General features: G+C 41.4%; 1 protein-coding gene across 2 annotated transcripts in view; it reads left to right on the forward strand.

Moving 5' to 3' along the window:
* The window catches only part of RAP1GDS1 (Rap1 GTPase-GDP dissociation stimulator 1), a 168,369-nt gene that overhangs the window by 100,643 nt on the left and 48,501 nt on the right, over positions 1-19,225 (forward strand). Inside the window, exons 5-6 of one of the 2 annotated variants that reach the window (XM_044302262.1) lie at positions 12,395-12,541; positions 16,495-16,623. In XM_044302262.1, coding sequence (XP_044158197.1) covers positions 12,395-12,541; positions 16,495-16,623 — 276 coding nt within the window. The remainder of the gene's footprint in view (positions 1-12,394; positions 12,542-16,494; positions 16,624-19,225) is intronic. The other variant, XM_044302270.1, reaches the window with a different exon arrangement.

Consider the following 19,225-nt stretch of genomic DNA (forward strand, 5'->3'; position numbering starts at 1 on the left):
CACATATGAGGTGTTTCTGTAAACTACAGAATCAGGGCCATAAATAATGAGTTTTGTTTGGCTGTTAACCCTTGCTTTGTAACTGGAAAAAAAATATTAAAATGGAAAATCTGCCAAAAAAGTGAAATTTTGAAATTGTATCTCTATTTTCCATTAAATCTTGTGCAACACCTAAAGGGTTAACAAAGTTTGTAAAATCAGTTTGAATACCTTGAGGGGTGTAGTTTCTTAGATGGGGTAACTTTTATGGAGTTTCTACTCTAGGGGTGCATCAGGGGGCTTCAAATGGGACATGGTGTCAAAAAACCAGTCCAGCAAAATCTGCCTTCCAAAAACCGTATGGCATTCCTTTCCTTCTGCGCCCTGCCGTGTGCCCGTACAGCGGTCTACAGCCACATATGAGGTGTTTCTGTAAACTACAGAATCAGGGCCATAAATAATGAGTTTTGTTTGGCTGTTAACCCTTGCTTTGTAACTGGAAAAAAAATATTAAAATGGAAAATCTGCCAAAAAAGTGAAATTTTGAAATTGTATCTCTATTTTCCATTAAATCTTGTGCAACACCTAAAGGGTTAACAAAGTTTGTAAAAATCAGTTTTGAATACCTTGAGGGGTGTAGTTTCTTAGATGGGGTCACTTTTATGGAGTTTCTACTCTAGGGGTGCATCAGGGGGCTTCAAATGGGACATGGTGTCAAAAAAACTGTCCAGCAAAATCTGGCTTCCAAAAACCATACAGCGTACCTTTCACTCTACGCCCCGCTGTGTGGCCGTACAGTAGTTTACGGCCACATATGGGGTGTTTCTGTAAACGGCAGAGTCAGGGCAATAAAGATACAGTCTTGTTTGGCTGTTAACCCTTGCTTTGTTAGTGGAAAAAATGGGTTAAAATTGAAAATTAGGCAAAAAAATGAAATTCTCAAATTTCATCCCCATTTGCCAATAACTCTTGTGCAACACCTAAAGGGTTAATGAAGTTTGTAAAATCAGTTTTGAATACCTTGAGGGGTGTAGTTTCTTAGATGGGGTCACTTTTATGGAGTTTCTACTCTAGGGGTGCATCAGGGGGCTTCAAATGGGACATGGTGTCAAAAAAACTGTCCAGCAAAATCTGGCTTCCAAAAACCATCCGGCGCACCTTTCACTCTACGCCCCGCTGTGTGGCCGTACAGTTGTTTACGGCCACATATGGGGTGTTTCTGTAAACGGCAGAGTCAGGGCAATAAAGATACAGTCTTTTTTGGCTGTTAACCCTTGCTTTGTTAGTGGAAAAAATGGGTTAAAATTGAAAATTAGGCAAAAAAATGAAATTCTCAAATTTCATCCCCATTTGCCAATAACTCTTGTGCAACACCTAAAGGGTTAACAGAGTTTGTAAAATCAGTTTTGAATACCTTGAGGGGTGTAGTTTATAGAATGGGGTCATTTTTGGGCGGTTTCTATTATGTAAGCCTTGCAAAGTGACTTCAGAGCTGTAGTGGTCCCTAAAAATTGGGTTTTTGTAAATTTCTGAAAAATTTCAAGATTTGCTTCTAAACTTCTAAGCCTTGTAACATCCCCAAAAAATAAAATATCATTCCCAAAATAATTCAAACATGAAGTAGACATATGGGGAATGTAAAGTCATCACAATTTTTGGGGGTATTACTATGTATTACAGAAGTAGAGAAACTGAAACTTTGAAATTTGCTAATTTTTCCAAATTTTTGGTAAATTAGGTATTTTATTATGCAAAAAAATTAATTTTTTTGACTTTATTTTACCAGTGTCATGAAGTACAATATGTGACGAAAAAACAATCTCAGAATGGCCTGTATAAGTAAAAGCGTTTTAAAGTTATCAGCACTTAAAGTGACACTGGTCAGATTTGCAAAAAATGGCCTGGTCCTTAAGGTGAAAATGAGCCTGGTCCTTAAGGGGTTAAAGCTAAAAAAAAAAGTAATATTATGACCACATTACCTCCTTATTTTCTCTTCTTTCTAAACATGAGTGCTTCTTACAGTTTCAAAAAAACAGTGGTGCTTGAAAGCTTGTGAACCTTCAAAATTTTCTTTTTTTGCCTAAATTTGACCTAAAACTACAACAGAAATCCTAAAACTACATACATATAACCAAATGAAACAAATAAGTCAATACAACTAGACCAGTAATATTAGAAATTAATCCAGTATCACGTGTCTGTCAGAAGAAATGAATGGGTCCAGATTCATTGCTAATGCTTATAGCATTAGCAATGCGCCGCACTGAATCTGGACCCATTCATTTCTATGGGGCTGTGCACATGAGCTGTGATTTTCACGCATCACTTATGCGTTGCGTGAAAATCGCAGCATGCTCTATATTGTGCATTTATCACGCAACGCAGGCCCCATAGAAGTTAATGGGGCTGAGGGAAAATCGCAAGCATCTGCAATCAAGTGCGGATGCAGTGCGATTTTCACGCATGGGTTCTAGGTGACAGTCTATTTACTGTATTATTTTCCCTTATAACATGGTTATAACGGAAAATAATAGCATTCTTTAATACAGAATGCTTAGTAGGTGGTCAATTGAGGGTTAAAAAAAAATATATAATTAACTCGCCTTCTCCTCTTGATCGCGTGATGGACCATGTGATCTGGCGTCACCACAGGTCCTTTAGCCAGCAGCTCATGATTAAAGAAGTAAGAAGAGAACGGCAGCTACGCGATCAAGAGGACAAGGTGAGTTAATAATTTTTTTTTTTTTAACCCTCAATTGACCACCTACTAAGCATTCTGTATTAAAGAATGCTATTATTTTCCTTTTATAACCATGTTATAAGGGAAAATAATAACCTCTACACAACACCGAACCCAAACCTGAACTTCTGTGAAGAAGTTCGGGTCTGGGTACCACAGTCAGTTTGTTATCGCGCACGTGCAAAACTGAACAACAGAATGCAATAACAGTCAAAACTGACTGCAATTGGGTACCTACTTGCGCGGGTTTGCCGCAACGCATCCGGACCTTATCCGGACGTGCTCGTGTGAACTCGGCCTAACTCTTTTCAGCCTGATGAGCATCAACAACTCTTCTTCTAAGGTCCTCAGAAATATCCTTTGTTTGTGCCATGATACACTTACACAAACATGTGTTGTGAAGATCGCATTTCCATTGGAGATGATCTAGCATAAATGCCGACTGTCGGCCAGGACAAAAACTTCTGCATGCATTTTTGCTAGAAAGCAGCCAGATCAGTGTTGGATCCCATTATAGTCAATAGGGATCTGGCGGTGATCTGTTGGATCTGGCAATGCCGGATCCAGTAAATGCCGGCAGGCTGTTCTCTGCCGGAAGTGGCTGCCGTAAATGTTTACCGGGCATGTGAATGTTGCCTAAAACAGGTCGCCCACTCATCCCTTTGACTGAAACATCGAACTCTAATTTCACCTTTAAATTATCTGCTAATCCTAAATGTTCACGTACTTTTGCCACTCGCAGAAATTTGATATTGGATCATTTTTCTCAATAATAAGTGACCATGTCGAATATTTAATCATTTGTCTGATTTGGTTATCTTCGTCTACTATTAGGCCTGAAAATGTGATGTAGTTTTAGTTCAAATTTATGAAGAAATATAGAAAATTCTCAAGGGTTCACAAACTTTCAAGCACCAATGTACAATAGGCTCTGCATGAGACATGTCAGGTTTTCACTATATTTGGTTACGGCTTTCCACTGGTGAGTAGAAGCACTTTATTAGTTGCTACCTTTGTCATTTGCAATCTGTTCCCAACTACTATGCGTGAGACATAGTTATAAAATCTGGCTCTGAGAATTCATCACAAATTGTGAGACCTTGTTGATTTAAATATTGGCCTACATTTACTAAAACGGACATCATTTTTGCCCCAATCTAAGTTAATGAGACATTTGGAGTTATCTGTGCCAACATTATTAAAGGCATGCACCTCTAAATAAAGATGGCACTTGTTGATGATGTCTGACCATAAGGAATTGAGGAGGCATAGATTTGCAACGACCTTTTCTTCTGTTGTGTATATAATGTGGGTTAAACCATGGTTCCTTTGGAGACTGTACCTTCCCCCCCCCCCCCTCTCATTACTGTAAGTGACAAGAAAAGAGAGTACTTTTATCTGGGGAAGACTGCTTAGGAAAGGTTGGTTGTTGTCTGTTTATAGACCATAGGAGCAATCATTTGCAGAGTGCCAAGTTGATCTACTTCCCGTCAAGGGTGTGCATGTCAAAGAGACATACTAGGCGGCTGCCTTGGGAGCCATGGAGAGAGGGGTTATCATCCTCTTTGCTATTGGGTGGTGATGACCAGTTACTGGTCGAACTGCATTGTTGGCGAACAAGGGGATGTGAAATTGGCCCAAGGGTCATCGAAAAGGAGAAGAAACAACAGGCCTTAGTGTCCTGGGTGGTAAGTGAGCACCATGATAAGACTGCCCTTCTGCCATTCACTCACTTTATGTATCTAACACCTTTCACACAAGGCTATCATGTAAGAAAGCTCTAAATTCTATCTCCATTTGTTATTCAATTCATTAGAATTTTCTATGATTTATTTTATTTTAATCATCAGTCATCTCCAGATGATCCGTGTGCATTCCGCATCCGTATGTCCACTCCGCAAAAGGTTAGCACATGTCCTATGCTTGGCCACAAAATGCGGACCATGGACCCATTGAAGATGATAGTTACGCAAAAAATATGCTAATGCAACACAGATGGTATCCGTATTTTGCAATTCTGCAATTTGCGGGCCTCAAAATACGTACTGTCGTGTGCATGAGGCCTAATTTGTATTGTATTTCAATCTCTGCACTTTCTGACACCGCCAATAGACTCCTAAGCCCGTAATGAGCAGATATGTAAATGGGAAAAAAAATACAAGTTTTGCTGAATATTGTTCCATAAAACTATACAATATATCAATCTGCTCAGCTCCTGCTGCTCTGTTACCTGCAAATTGAACTGCATTTCATGGTGACAGGTTCCCTTTAAGGAAAATACAGTATTAGGGCGAGGAGTTCACACGAACGTGTGTGACCCGTGCCCACGCTGATCGTAATGCACGATCGCCGGCCGTAGGTCAGCCGCATCGGATCGTGGACCCTATCAATTTAATGGGTCCGCGAACCACCCGTTCCGCAAAAAGATAGGACATGTTCTATCTTTTTGCGGAACGGAAGTACGGGACGAAACCCCACGGAAGCACTCCGTAGTGCTTCCGAGGGTCCCGTTCTGTGCGGCCGTTCCACAATTCCGGATTTGCGGACCCATTCTGCCACACAATCTGCCACATGTGAAGGTACTGCTTTTTAAAATTTTTGAACAACACCTTTAGCAGTTTTTATTTTTTTTCTGCTGCTGCTTTAATATAACATTCACCTTCCCACTTCAGCTTTGTTCAGTTAAAACATTTTCTTAGGCTACTTTCACACTTGCCGCAGAGTGATTCGGCAAGCAGTTCTGTCACCGGAACTGCCTGCCAGATCTGGCAATCTGCATGCAAACAGACAACATTTGTAGACTGATCTGGATGCGGATCTGTCTCACAAATGCATTGCAAGAACGGATCTGTCTCTCCGGCGAAACGGATCCGTTAAATATTTTTTTCACATCTTTACCGGTCTGCGCATGGCAGACCGGAAGGATGGATCCGGCAGTATTTTATCCGGCACTAATACATTTTAAATATAAATTAATGCCGGATCCGGCATTCCGGCAACTGGTGCTGCAGTATTTCCTCTGTCCAAAATGCCGTTCAGTGACTGAACTGAAGACATCCTGATGCATCCTGAACCGATTTCTCTCCATTCAGAATGCATTAGGATAATCCTGATCAGTTCTTTTCCGGTATTGAGCCCCTAGGACGGAACTCAATGCAGGAAAAGAAAAACACTAGTGTGAAAGTACCCTTAAAATAAAATGACAAAAACAAAAAAATGGATCCCTTCATTAATTTAGTGTAAAAAGATAAAAAAAAAAGTCCTTGCAGCAATAGCCAATAAAAGTACCTCACTTCCTAAAAAGTAATTAATTAAATCGATTAGATATGTGCTGCTCTAAACACAAGAATGGTAACTGGAAGACTTCTAAATGACTCGAGGCTCAATTGCAAATGTCCATAAAACAGCATCATATAGATATCAAATCCTTCTGTGGGGCCTTCAGTCTTCATGTCCTGTTGCACATGCCCCAGAAGAAGCAAGAGTGAAATTGGAGTTGGGCAGGACCCACGAGGGAGCTGTGTAGGGGGGTTTTGTTTTTTAATGTGCGCTACTTTGTTTTGTATATAGTGCATTTGGAAAGTCTTTAGACTTTTTTTTCACATTTTATGTTGCAGCCTTGTGCTAAAATAAAACAAAGTTCACATTGTTCCCCATCATCCTGAACTTCCATAATGAGAAAGTGAAAACAGAATGTTCAAAATCTTCTCAAATTTATTGAAAACTAAAATTGTGCATTTGTAACACCGTGAACCGGGGAGGGACCCCCAGGATACAGCGAAGTCATGGAATAAGGAAAGTGACACGGACACCAGCTCCTGATGCAAAAACAGTAACTTTACTGAACTATAACAGTAGTATTAACAGTAATTACAACAGTAGTTAGAGAGTATATATCCCCTACAATATCAAATACAATGAACAACAAAACATCACATTCCCTTCTCTTGCCCCCAAACGACACTGTTCACGTGCCCTGACTACTCCCAGCCTAGACGCTGGAGGAGCCTTGTAGTGTAGCAACAATGGAGTGTCCAGAATACCCTGTACCCCAGGCTCAGAGTCACGGTACCAGCCCAACTAAACAACCCTACCCTAAGTCGATACTGTGCTGCAGGGTAACGGACCTGATCGATGGCGCACACGGCAGAGCCTACAAGTCAATAACTGTGCCGCTGAGTCACTGACCTGGGTATGTCCTTTGTTCACTGGTTGCTCCAAACCGACAGCAAGTCCCCGCAACAACATGTGACCCTGCAGAACCTGTAACTCTGACCCTCTGTTCCGATCAGCTTCCTGATGCTGAAACTCATTCCTGCAAACAGAATCTGGATCCACACAGTCCTCTCATGCAGCTCACAAGATGGCGGACTGCTTCTTTTCAAAGCTGAGCAACACCACCTCTTATGGTAGCTTCAACCATTCCATGGCTCTACCAGACTTCTGGGATCTCTCTCTCTCTCTCTGTCTCTCTCGTCTGCTCAGATCACCATGAGTCATCATCTGTTTTGCATATTCAAGTCGCAGAGTCTGCTGGCTGTAGCTACAAAACAGTGGCCTCTAGTGCCCAAAAAGTTTCAGAAACAGCATTCAAGAATCAGTGGCTGTTTCTCCATCTTACATATTGACATACAGTAAGTATCCAGACCCTTTATTTAGTACACCTTTGGCTGGGATTAAACCCTCCAGTCTTCTTAGGTATGATGCCACAGGTTTTGCACACCTGGGTTTGAGCATTTTCTGCGATACTTCTGTCAGGTTGGATGGGGACAGCAGCAAGTCAGGGCTCTGGCTGGGCCACTCAAGGACATTTAGAGTTGTCCATAAGCCACTCCTGTGTTGTCTTGGCCGTGTGCTTATGGTCATTGTCTTGTTGGACGATAAACCAGGTTTTTATTAAGAATATCTCTGTACTTTGCTCTATTCAAATTTCTCTTAACTCTGACTAGTATTACTGTGCCATCCACTGAAAAACGCCACCACTAAGCTTCACTCCACCGACACTACATAGCGGTTTTTGTCTAGTCAATCCTTGGGTATATGTGCCAGGTTGCAGTCAGATCTCTGCTGGACCCCATTTTAGTTAATGTGACTGGCAGGCATTCAGGTACCATCTCTTAACGCTAGTTTCTAACTAGGCCTAACAAGGATGTGATAACTACATGAGACTCTTTAATGGCCACTTATAAGGGAGCCTTTGGTCATTAACCTCTTCTTTGTTACCATTCTTGTGTTCAGAGCAGTTCATATCCACTTTATTTTACTTGAATGTAAAATATAAAATCCCTCTGGTTGTGATTTCCTTTTATAGTTAAAGGGAGTCTGTCACCTACCTGACCGGTTTCAAACAGGTGACATTGTTCAGCCCTGTGGCTCTGTGACATCATATTTCCCTATAGGCTGTTCGCGCATCACTGCCGGGCCCGGGCATGCGCAGTGTTCTGCCCACTGTGGGCAGAGGGACAGGGATATTGAGTGCACATGCGCACTGCATATCTCTGTGCCTCTGACCACAGTGGGCAGAACAGTGCGCATGCCCGGGCCCGGCAGTGATGCGCGAACAGCCTATAGGGAAATATGATGTCACAGGGCTGGCCTGAGCTTACTGAGGGGCGGGGGAACTTAGGCACTTTCAGAAAACTCTCCGCCCCTGGGCACTTGCGACGGCTCAATAGCATATGATAAAAACGACTTTTTGGGCGATTTGAAGCATCTGAAGAACTAAACACGGGTAACATCTGTGTCATGTCTTTGTGCCCTACTGAACAATGTCACCTGTTTGAAACCGGTCAGGTAGGTGACAGACTCCCTTTAAATGTACTTTTTTGAAAAAGCCCTTTTACAGAACAGTTGATCAAAGTTAGAAATCTGTGATCCCCAACGGTCACGAATACAGGGGTCTCCAGCATGACTATAGTGAGGAGCAGTTTGTATGCACAGTACCACGCCATACAACTCTGCAGGAGTTACAGAAACAGGCAAATGTTCTGTCTGGAGAGCCGTATTAGTGATTGTGGGGTTCCAAGGAGTGTAATCGCTAGCACCCACCCAGCAGATAGGAGATAAATGTTATTTTGGGGAATTGGGGGGAAATTAAATCTAATGAAAAGTTGGTTTTGTACAACACAGGTCTTTCTAATGAAAAGTTGGTTTTGTACAACACAGGTCCATTTGCAATATTATGCAAACTAAAGATTGTAGATTCGGAAGCGATCACTTTTTCCTCAATTTACCTGATTGGAGATAGTTTGTCTCCTTGTTTTCGTGATTGATGCTTTTTGTATACAGTTCTGTGGGCGCTGTATTAGCAAATTCAAAAACTCTCCATGGGACAGATTTCAGCTGTCAGACCAATTTGTTAGCTAAAATCTCCTTCATGGTGAAAATTTTTCAAGGTAGGAAGAAAAGACTTAAAAAAATACAGAATAAAAGCAAATGCGAATAAAAATAGAAAGTTGGACAAGCTTATGTAGCGCTTGGCAAAGTTACACATGAGAAGTGCATAAAGTGGTTACACTGGTGGCCAAATCTAATAAAGGAAGCAAAGAATGGGACATTCATGAAAACGGTCTAACAGAAAAACTGCCTTTGCTGACCTTGTTAACCGATCACAGCTGATTTCTTCTAGTGCTCATGAAAAAAAACCTGCACCAGGATTGGTTGCTCTGGGTATGGAGAGTTTTTCTGTTAGTTTCAAATGTCAAAATTCACATTGAGTAAAAGGAGAATGGGAGGAATTTATTAATAATTCTATGTCCCCCATTTTTGCAATGCAGTAACTAGTTTTTCCAAAAAGTGGTCAGAGCGTGAGTGTCGGGAGTTGTGGCCTATGTGGCCGACATATTGAAGACTGGCATAAGTTAAACCTGAGATTTATGTTGGCTCCTATGAGGTCCAGCTTCTGCCATGTGGACCTCTTGCCATACACAAAAATTAAGAGATGTGCTTCAGTATGAGATATGAGCAGACAAACATAAGGGCTCCGTACCCTTGCTGCGGACCACAAATAGCAGTTCGCAATGCACGGGCACCAGCCATATGCACTCCTGGTGCTGACCCATTGACTTGAATGGTTTACGTGATCTGCAAAATACAACAAAAGGTAGGACATGTCTTATCTTTTGAGTTGCAGAGGCAGGGAAGAGCTTCATAGTACTTCCATGGGCTTCCGATCCGTGCCTGCTCAGCAACAAAATAGGAGTTTGCCAATCTTTGACCATATCTGGCAGATCGCAGTCCTATTCAAGTCAATGGGTCTGCATCCACACCACGGAGTGCACACAGCCAGTGCTTGTATATTGCGGACCGGCTGTTTATGGTCCACAATACGGGCGCGGAGCCCTTACGTTTGTCTGCATGAGCCCTAAGACTGCCATTTAAAGTGGCAGTCTTGGTAAACTTTCTCCAATGAGTTCATTGATTTTAGTGTGATCTGTACTAAATTAATCAAAAATGCCACACACTACATAGTAACTTTGGCAGCAGTCACTGCGTACTAGAAACTACTCTTAATTACTCCGTCTTATGGCTGCCAAACATGTATGCTAGTATTTTGTACACATTTTGGTGTTAGCCCCTAGTAAATCTAGTGCAGCTGAGCCTTTTTAAACCATCTATTTTTTCTAATCTGTGTTGCATGCGCATTAAAGGGCATCTGTCAGCAGAGTTGTACCTCTGAAACTGGCTGACCTGTTGCATGTGCACTTGATTGACAGGTCCAGGTGTGGTGATGATTTCACTGCCTGGCCCTGTCAATCAATCGGCAGTTGCAGAGAGAGCAGATTTTCTAGGTGTAACTGCAACACCCCTGTTGCTTCTAGAGGCTCATTTTCATATATTAAAATATAATTTTGCTTAGCAATGCGGTTACATATGAATATGGGACCAACACAGATGTCTTCAGCTGCCAAGTGTACATGTGACAGATCAGCCAGTTTCATAAGTACAAAACTGCTGACAGATGCCTTTTAAGGTAACATTTTACTACACAGTGAGTACAATATTGACTTCCAAGCCATCTATGACATCAGGGGTTAGAAGTCAAAACTATGGGGGAGATTTACAAGGCTAAACATGGGACATTGCTTAGAGGGCTTAAAATACAGAAGAACGTTGAGCAGAAGGCCTTGAAGAAAGTGGTGCAGGAACAAAAATCTTGATTAGCATAATGAAACCGGACTGAAGTCAATAAACATCATAGCCAAAGTTTGCATGGTCTCCACCAGTGATCTGCCAAGCATTGTATTTCTATATTTAAGTTAATTTCCTCAGTTCCTTTTTCAGTTTCAAAATTGTATGCCGATTACTTTTAAGATACATCTGTATGGGTGGAGTGCTGTTTTTCTGACTTTATGAATGATACTATTGTGGCTTCATGCATCAGCTATTACGGGGAGCTCACTGCGAATGGATTTATGCAGCCAGTCTTGAAGTCAATGGAAGCTGTGTAAATCGATATACAAGGAGCTCCTCTCAGTGGCAGCTGCAGGTAGGTGCTATGACCATGTCATGGAACGCAGGGAGAGGGGTTCCGTGCCAGGCCCTTTATAACCAAATGGAGTGGCTGTCTAATGGTAATGTCGGTCTGAATACTAACATTCAATAGTTTTGTGTGAAAACACTTTGTGAGGAGTTAAAAATATTGCTGCAATTCCTGTTTCGCACCAAAATATGCGACTTTTGTCTGACACCCTTGCCACTTTTACCAAAAAAGGAAGGGGACCTCTGTCACTCGAGGCATTGAGTAATAAAAAAGGCACATATTGTTCCTGACATCTACGGCAGTTTCTTATTGGTGTAGATATCATTTTCTAAAGTACAAACCTCGCAATGATGCCCCACAATCATTTAGAGGAATGTCCCTATTAGTAATTTTGGAACATCATAGGTCAGCAAGATTTCTTATTAAGACTGTAGTTGTCAATCAAGATGTAGAATTTGATTATAAGGACTTGGAACATTTGAATGTTTTTGTCATTGACCACTGATGTTTTCATCATCTGTAGAGCTTTTACTGGAAAACTTGCATTCTCCATAAATCGGACAGATTGCAAGCATTGTTCAAAAGCAAGTCCAGACGCGAGTCTCCAACCACCATGAGCTAGTACATTCCTTCAACCCTTAAAGGGTATGTGCACCTTTGGGGGGGAGGGAGTTGTTTGGCAAACCTTCCCCCTGTTTGGCTTCCAGCTCCTTCTCTTCCCGACTTTGGCTTCTCTGTTAGTCTCCCAGAATGTAAACTACCATTTTTACGGCGTTGGCCATAGACGTGACCTTGTGACCATTTGACATGATGCAAAGAGGGAAGGTCACTGCTTCGACCAGCGATTGACAACAGTGTCGCCAAAACGGAACTTTAGTTCCTGGGAACCAAGCAGAGAAGCCAAGACTGGAGAAGCCAAGGCGGGAAAGAGAAGCAGCCGGGAGTCTGTGCCGGGAAGCAGGGAAATGTTCTTCCCTTCACTGGTCTCCCCAAGAGATTTACTGTATTTGTAGGGCACTACAGCAGTGCTACACTTGGTGCTTAGTAAGATGCCTTTTATGTTATTAGCTGGGACATACATAAGATATACTGTATGTCCCCCCCCCAAAGCTTTGTATATTATGTAATTTGAAGTAAGGGTGCTATTGGTTTGCTTTCTGTTGTTTTTAATGTGCCTTTTTGTTTGTTTCCAGATGAGGGCAGGCGAGCAGTTGACCAAGCGGGTGGCGCACAAATTGTAGTTGACCATTTGCGGTCAATATGCACATTAACAGATCCAGCAAATGAGAAGCTCATGACTGTCTTTTGTGGCATGCTGATGAACTATAGCAATGAGAATGGTAAACAAACTGCTTTATCCACACACAATAAGGACAGCTCCATGAGGTCCTGTAGACGCTCCCCTCACTAAATGTATATTGTAGATGACTGAATAGTGTATTAGCACAGGTCGTTCCAGTGCACCCCAGCAAGCGAAGGGCTGGAAGAAAATAACAGCATTATATTTCTTTTTCCAAACATCCTGATATCATCTGAAATCTGGTGTCGGAAATATAGGAAACAACGCGAAGTGTTAACTACAAGATAATTCCCCCTACTATGCTTTTAATTCAAGTTTGAACCTAGTTCTACCAGATGGATGTGCACTGAATCTCAGAAGCAATCTGTTCTGTACCCTGCTGTTCTGAAGGGAATTTCATATGGTTATTCATATCTCAGTTTTTTCCATATTATGATTATTCTCTTACCCATTGTGTTACTTTTTCCTATAGGTGGAGCAAGTATTACCGTAAAACCCTGTATTTGGTTTCTAAAGCAATTGTATTTGTGCCTTTATTACCAGCTTGATATACTTCTTTATATCCTTATTAATATCTTTACAACCTAATATCGATTTACAAATATAATAATTTGTACAGAAAAAAACTAGCAAATAGTAAGATAAAAGCCCCTGCTCAACGAGAATTTAAAGGAACATTAAATCTAAAAATGAACGATAAATGTAAACCGGAGATACATTTTACCCGACTGTTTGTCATTCTGCGGGATTTCCTGCATGCTACTGAAAGTCTTCTAGAAATCCTGCAAAGAGCACAGGGCTTACTCGTTTGTTGATGGGCTAGTTTTTTTTTGCTGGCGAGTGACAGATGAGGTTTAATAGAACTATGGAGGCTGAGCTGAACAATCTCCAGGACAGAGGGGGAGATACCTATTCCAGCCAGTTACCTTACAGCCAGACACATGCCAGTGAGGAGGAGGGGGAGCATAGCTGAGCTCTTAAGATATTTATTTTATATTTCTCAGTTTTAACTGTAATATTAGACAACTAGGACCAAAGAAATAGAAGGGAGGAAGGAGGAAGTGCTGGGATTTTGTTTTGTTCATTGTCTATGTTTAGTGTTCCTTTAAGGCTACATTTGTAAGCTCATTTAAAGTTTTTTTTTTTTTTTTGCTGTGATATATGGTAACTTCCTGACACTGCTGCTCCTGTGCAGACTGGAATACCATTTTTTCTGCTTGTATATTGCAGTTCTCTGCACCATGATTGATCAGAAGTGGTGGTGAGCAAAAGAAGTGAACAGCTTCTGTTCTAGTGATAGGTAGATGTCCAAAAGGCTGAACCCCCACCTATTGTCAAGTTAATATGGCATACTGTACAGAAGTATGTACCATAGCTCTAGCTTCGTATCCTTGAACTGGAGTCTCATTTCCCCTGTTTTGATGAAGCAGCAAGCCAATAATGCGCCCTGCTGCTCCATTCATTCTCCGTGGGACCACTGGATATAGCCGAGCGATGTACTCTGCCACCCCCCCCCCCTTCCCATTCTCCGGATTGGTGGGGTCCCAGAGGTTGGACCCCCCTCTCCTCAGTTACCCCTATAGATAGCCCATTTGGCTGGGTTGTCCTGCACCCTTTTCATGTGGAACCTGCATACTTAATGAACTTTCTGTGGATTATAAAGTGGGAAGTACATCCGATATGCCACAAGGATTTTTTTTTTTTTGCTGTATAAAATACCCCATTCACTTGCATTACTTGCAGTTTGTTGGCAAATTGTGTCAGAATTTAGGCCTGGAATCTGCGCCTAAATCCTGGCAAAATAAAAAAACTTGTTATTGTGGCCTTAATTAAAGAGGTTGTCTGGTGTTTTTTTAATAGTTTAAAAGGATTAGAATGGAAAAAAAAACAAGGAAACAGCAGAAGTGATATTCAACTCGCCAATGCCCCGAAGCTCCCATTCTAACACATCCCGAGTTCTTCCTCTTCCGAGTTTCTCCTAACGCACAGGAAATGACATCTGGTAACCACCGTGGTCAAAGATTGGTTATGTGTTGAGGGAGCCTGGGCAGGCACCCAGGAAACATTGGAGTGGGAGTTAGGATATGCCAAAAAATTATAACCATTGAGGGTCCAAAGAATGTGTTTTACGTCAGGTCAGCATTTTGTCTTTTAATTGCACAGATCTGATTTTATAATTACTGTCTAAGGGCACAATATAAAAGCCATTGGATGGCGTGGCCATTGTAAAGTTTTCTATTCTCTGAGTGCCGTCTTGTTTTAAAAGATTGTATTTAACACTGGTTGGATTTGTTATTGCTTGTAATTCCCCCCACACACCCGGTCTGTCACCGTCACGCTGTATTTGCCCTTCATTGCTTCTGCACCGTCACTTGCAGATGATTAGTAATTATGAATGTGTTTAGGAATCAAACCGTAATAAAGGAAGGATCTGTTCGCTTCCACGTCTGATTCACTGTCATTGGTTTAATTCACCCTAAATTCAAGTCAAGAATGATCTTTATTATATATTTTGTTTGCTTGTTTTCTTTAACCTTCTGCTGTCGTGTTTGACAGGGGTGATTTATACCGTTTTATGCATAAATAACCTTGCATTTAGATTTGACGCAGCGTTCTTGGGTTATAATGACTAAAGGCGCGGTTATATGTAAAACAAATTTGAGTGATTAGTGCCAAGCATCTTTCTATTTTTCATTATATTGTGTGCACTGCACCATATTCAGTCATCAGTTATAACCGGTCTTTATACCGTATGTTCGGACTGGGAAGAAATACTAAAAGTGGCCCTGTTTTGTAGTCTGGTCTAAATTGATGGAAGGCAGGTCCAACACAAGTAGGTAGGGCCAGCAATATCCTATTGCAGCACCTTATACCACCCCAATAGAGCCAAATACCACAGTCCATCACAAAATGCTGCCCCCCATCAGCACAAAATACTTCCCCCCAAAAAAGTTCCACTGGCCAGCTGTGAGGAGAGCTGAGGCGGCCCCTTGGGCATTGGCCCACTGGGTAATTTCCCTGCAAAGTCTATGGCCACTCTGCCCCTGGTTATAGCACACACACATGACCAGAGCACCTAAAAGATTTATAAAGTGAATTTGCCACCGGGTTTATGCTGCCCCTTCGGAGGTCAGCGTAAACTGGTGTCCGAGACCTTTAATGAAGTGCAGTTTCACCTATTTCTGTTCAGGTGGTGTCTTAAAATGTTGGGCAGGACCAGTGGAAACCAGACACTGGAGATCACTTTAATTGACAGGACCAGGCAGTGAAAACGTCCTCATTCAAAGTGCATAGGCTGTGGCAGTTGCAGAGAGACCAACGTCTCTAGGTGTACGGGCAACGCCCCCGTTGCTTGTAGAGGCTCATATAATAACCTAATTTACACATGTGCACCTGGCAGCTGAAGGCATCTGCGTTCATATATAACAGGTCAGACCATTTCATAGGTACAAATCTGCTGACAGATGTCCATTAATGGATGCCACTTAGTGCTTTCCATCGACCATACTCGTCCATGTTAAAAAGTATGTATACTGTGCGGTGTCTGTTTTTTACTGGATACCTATGTATAAATTAACGCAGTCTGCTATGCTATACCATATAGTTAAAAAAAAAAAAGAAACATTATTCCATACCGCCCAGTGGAGGCCAAAAGAGTCACGACCCACGTTGGTATGATAAAAGCCTATGGGTACATTTAATGTACAGCATATATATCAAATGTGTAGGGTAAATGCAGTGTGAAGGAGCCTAATACCATATTGCAGGAGAACCCATTTTGTAAGGTATGATACTTTATGATATTAGTTATCTTATTCTGTAATGAGCATGCGAATGGTATTCACTTTTTATCACATTTTATTGTTTTATATCTGTGGCACTAGGTACAAAACTACTTGGAATGGAGCCTTTTTCCGGTTATTGCGTATATTGTATCATCGTTCAGTATTTTGCAGACACTAGTTTAATTTCAGTTATTTGGTTTTTTTCTAGATTCTCTGCAAGCTCAGCTTATAAATATGGGGGTGATTCCTACATTAGTGAAGCTCCTTGGAGTTCATTCTCAGAACACTCCTCTGACGGAAATGTGCCTTGTTGCCTTTGGTAATTTAGCAGAGCTTGGTAAGTATACTAAAGACTGGACACAAATAAAAAAGTTAGAATAGTGGCTTATTTTTATTTTTATTTTTATGCTTTGCACAGATTTGCTTATATTCACTTTTGCAGCCATTTGTTTCATTACTGCAACACTACTAATTTAAAAAGGCCACATACAGACGTGGACAAAATTGTTGGTACCCTTTGGTCAATGAAAGAAAAAGTCACAATGGTCACAGAAATAACTTTAATCTGACAAAAGTAATAATAAATTAAAATTCTATAAATGTTAACCAATGAAAGTCAGACATTGTTTTTCAACCATGCTTCAACAGAATTATGTAAAAAAATAAACTCATGAAACAGGCATGGACAAAAATGATGGTACCCCTAACTTAATATTTTGTTTCGCAACCTTTTGAGGCAATCACTGCAATCAAACGCTTCCTGTAACTGTCAATGAGACATCTGCACCTCTCAGCAGGTATTTTGGCCCACTCCTCATGAGCAAACTGCTCCAGTTGTGTCCGGTTTGAAGGGTGCCTTTTCCAGACTGCATGTTTCAGCTCCTTCCAAAGATGCTCAATAGGATTGAGGTCAGGGCTCATAGAAGGCCACTTTAGAATAGTCCAATTTTTTCCTCTTAGCCATTCTTGGGTGTTTTTAGCGGTGTGTTTTGGGTCATTGTCCTGTTGCAAGACCCATGACCTGCGACTGAGACCAAGCTTTCTGACACTGGCTAGTACATTTCTCTCTAGAATTCCTTGATAGTCTTGAGATTTCATTGTACCCTGCACAGATTCAAGACACCCTGTGCCAGACGCAGCAAAGCAGCCCCAGAACATAACAGAGCCTCCTCCATGTTTCACAGTAGGGACAGTGTTCTTTTCTTGATATGCTTCATTTTTTCGTCTGTGAACATACAGCTGATGTGCCTTGGCAAAAACTTCGATTTTTGTCTCATCTGTCCACAGGACATTCTCCCAGAAGCTTTGTGGCTTGTCAACATGTAGTTTGGCATATTCCAGTCTTGCTTTTTTATGATTCGTTTTCAACAATGGTGTCCTCCTTGGTCGTCTCCCATGTAGTCCACTTTGGCTCAAACAACGACGGATGGTGCGATCTGACACTGATGTTCCTTGAGCATGAAGTTCACCTTGAATCTCTTTAGAAGTCTTTCTAGGCTCTTTTGTTACCATTCGGATTATCCGTCTCTTAGATTTGTCATCAATTTTCCTCCTGCGGCCACGTCCAGGGAGGTTGGCTACAGTCCCATGGATCTTAAACTTATGAATAATATGTGCAACTGTACTCACAGGAACATCTAGTTGCTTGGAGATGGTCTTATAGCCTTTACCTTTAACATGCTTGTCTATAATTTTCTTTCTGATCTCTTGAGACAGCTCTTTCCTTTGCTTCCTCTGGTCCATGTCGAGTGTGGTACACACCATATCACCAAACAACACAGTGATTACCTGGAGCCATATATATAGGCCCAATGGCTGATTACAAGGTTGTAGACACCTGTGATGCTAATTAGTGGACACACCTTGAATTAACATGTCCCTTTGGTCACATTATGTTCTGTGTTTTCTAGGGGTACCATCATTTTTGTCCATGCCTGTTTCATGAGTTTATTTTTTTACATAATTCTGTTGAAGCATGGTTGAAAAACAATGTCTGACTTTCATTGGTTAACATTTATAGAATTTTAATTTATTATTACTTTTGTCAGATTAAAGTTATTTCTGTGACCATTGTGACTTTTTCTTTCATTGACCAAAGGGTACCAACAATTTTGTCCACGTCTGTAGCTTTGCATAGGAGCTGTATACACAAAACACTAGGGTATATTTTCTGCTTCATTCCTTACTTTAGATGCGTGGAAACAATTAAAAAATGGTTGCTAACATGCTCATTCTGTATTAGCTTTAGGCTACAAGCACACAAACGTTTTGTTTCGTGTCTGTTCCATTTTTTTTATTTATTTTTTGTGCGGATAGGATGCAGAGCCATTCTATCCACATCCGTACAGATATGTCCGTTCCGTAGCCCCAATATCACTGCTTGAAGAACGTATTATAAAAGAAAATAATAAAGTGTTTATTAAACTCTGGTTAAAAAACGGGAAAGACTGTATATCACTTTCCATCACCATCAGGCTTCCAGACTCAGGTGATATAGTGTAGGAGTTTGATTGGATCCACCACACAGCTTGAAATCTGGACTAGATCCCTATCCAGCTAGCACATTGGTGCCAATAAATACTGGGGAGGGAATCGGGACACGGTTCTTATATTTGAACCAGGCACAGGTGCATTGCTTGAGCAGTTCTACCTAGCATGGATTGCAGAACAGTTGCGAGTGAGCGCTAGGCAATTTGCCAAGACAGTCCACAAAGTTGCTGTTATATATGTGGACACTCACTCAGCTGTCTACAACAGCCTACCCATACATGCAGCCACACACTGGGTCTCTGTATCAGACCGCATACACACTAGCAAGTCAGCTGTTGCACTCCTTGACAATTGACCTGCACCCTGCCTAGAGAGCCGTGTCCTAATTAAAGATCACCGGCTCAACGCGTTTCACTATAGCACTGTACGCCACAAATCATCAGGCGCGA

Source organism: Bufo gargarizans, chromosome 1, assembly GCF_014858855.1.
Source record: "Bufo gargarizans isolate SCDJY-AF-19 chromosome 1, ASM1485885v1, whole genome shotgun sequence".
NCBI classification, from domain to species: Eukaryota; Metazoa; Chordata; class Amphibia; order Anura; family Bufonidae; genus Bufo; species Bufo gargarizans.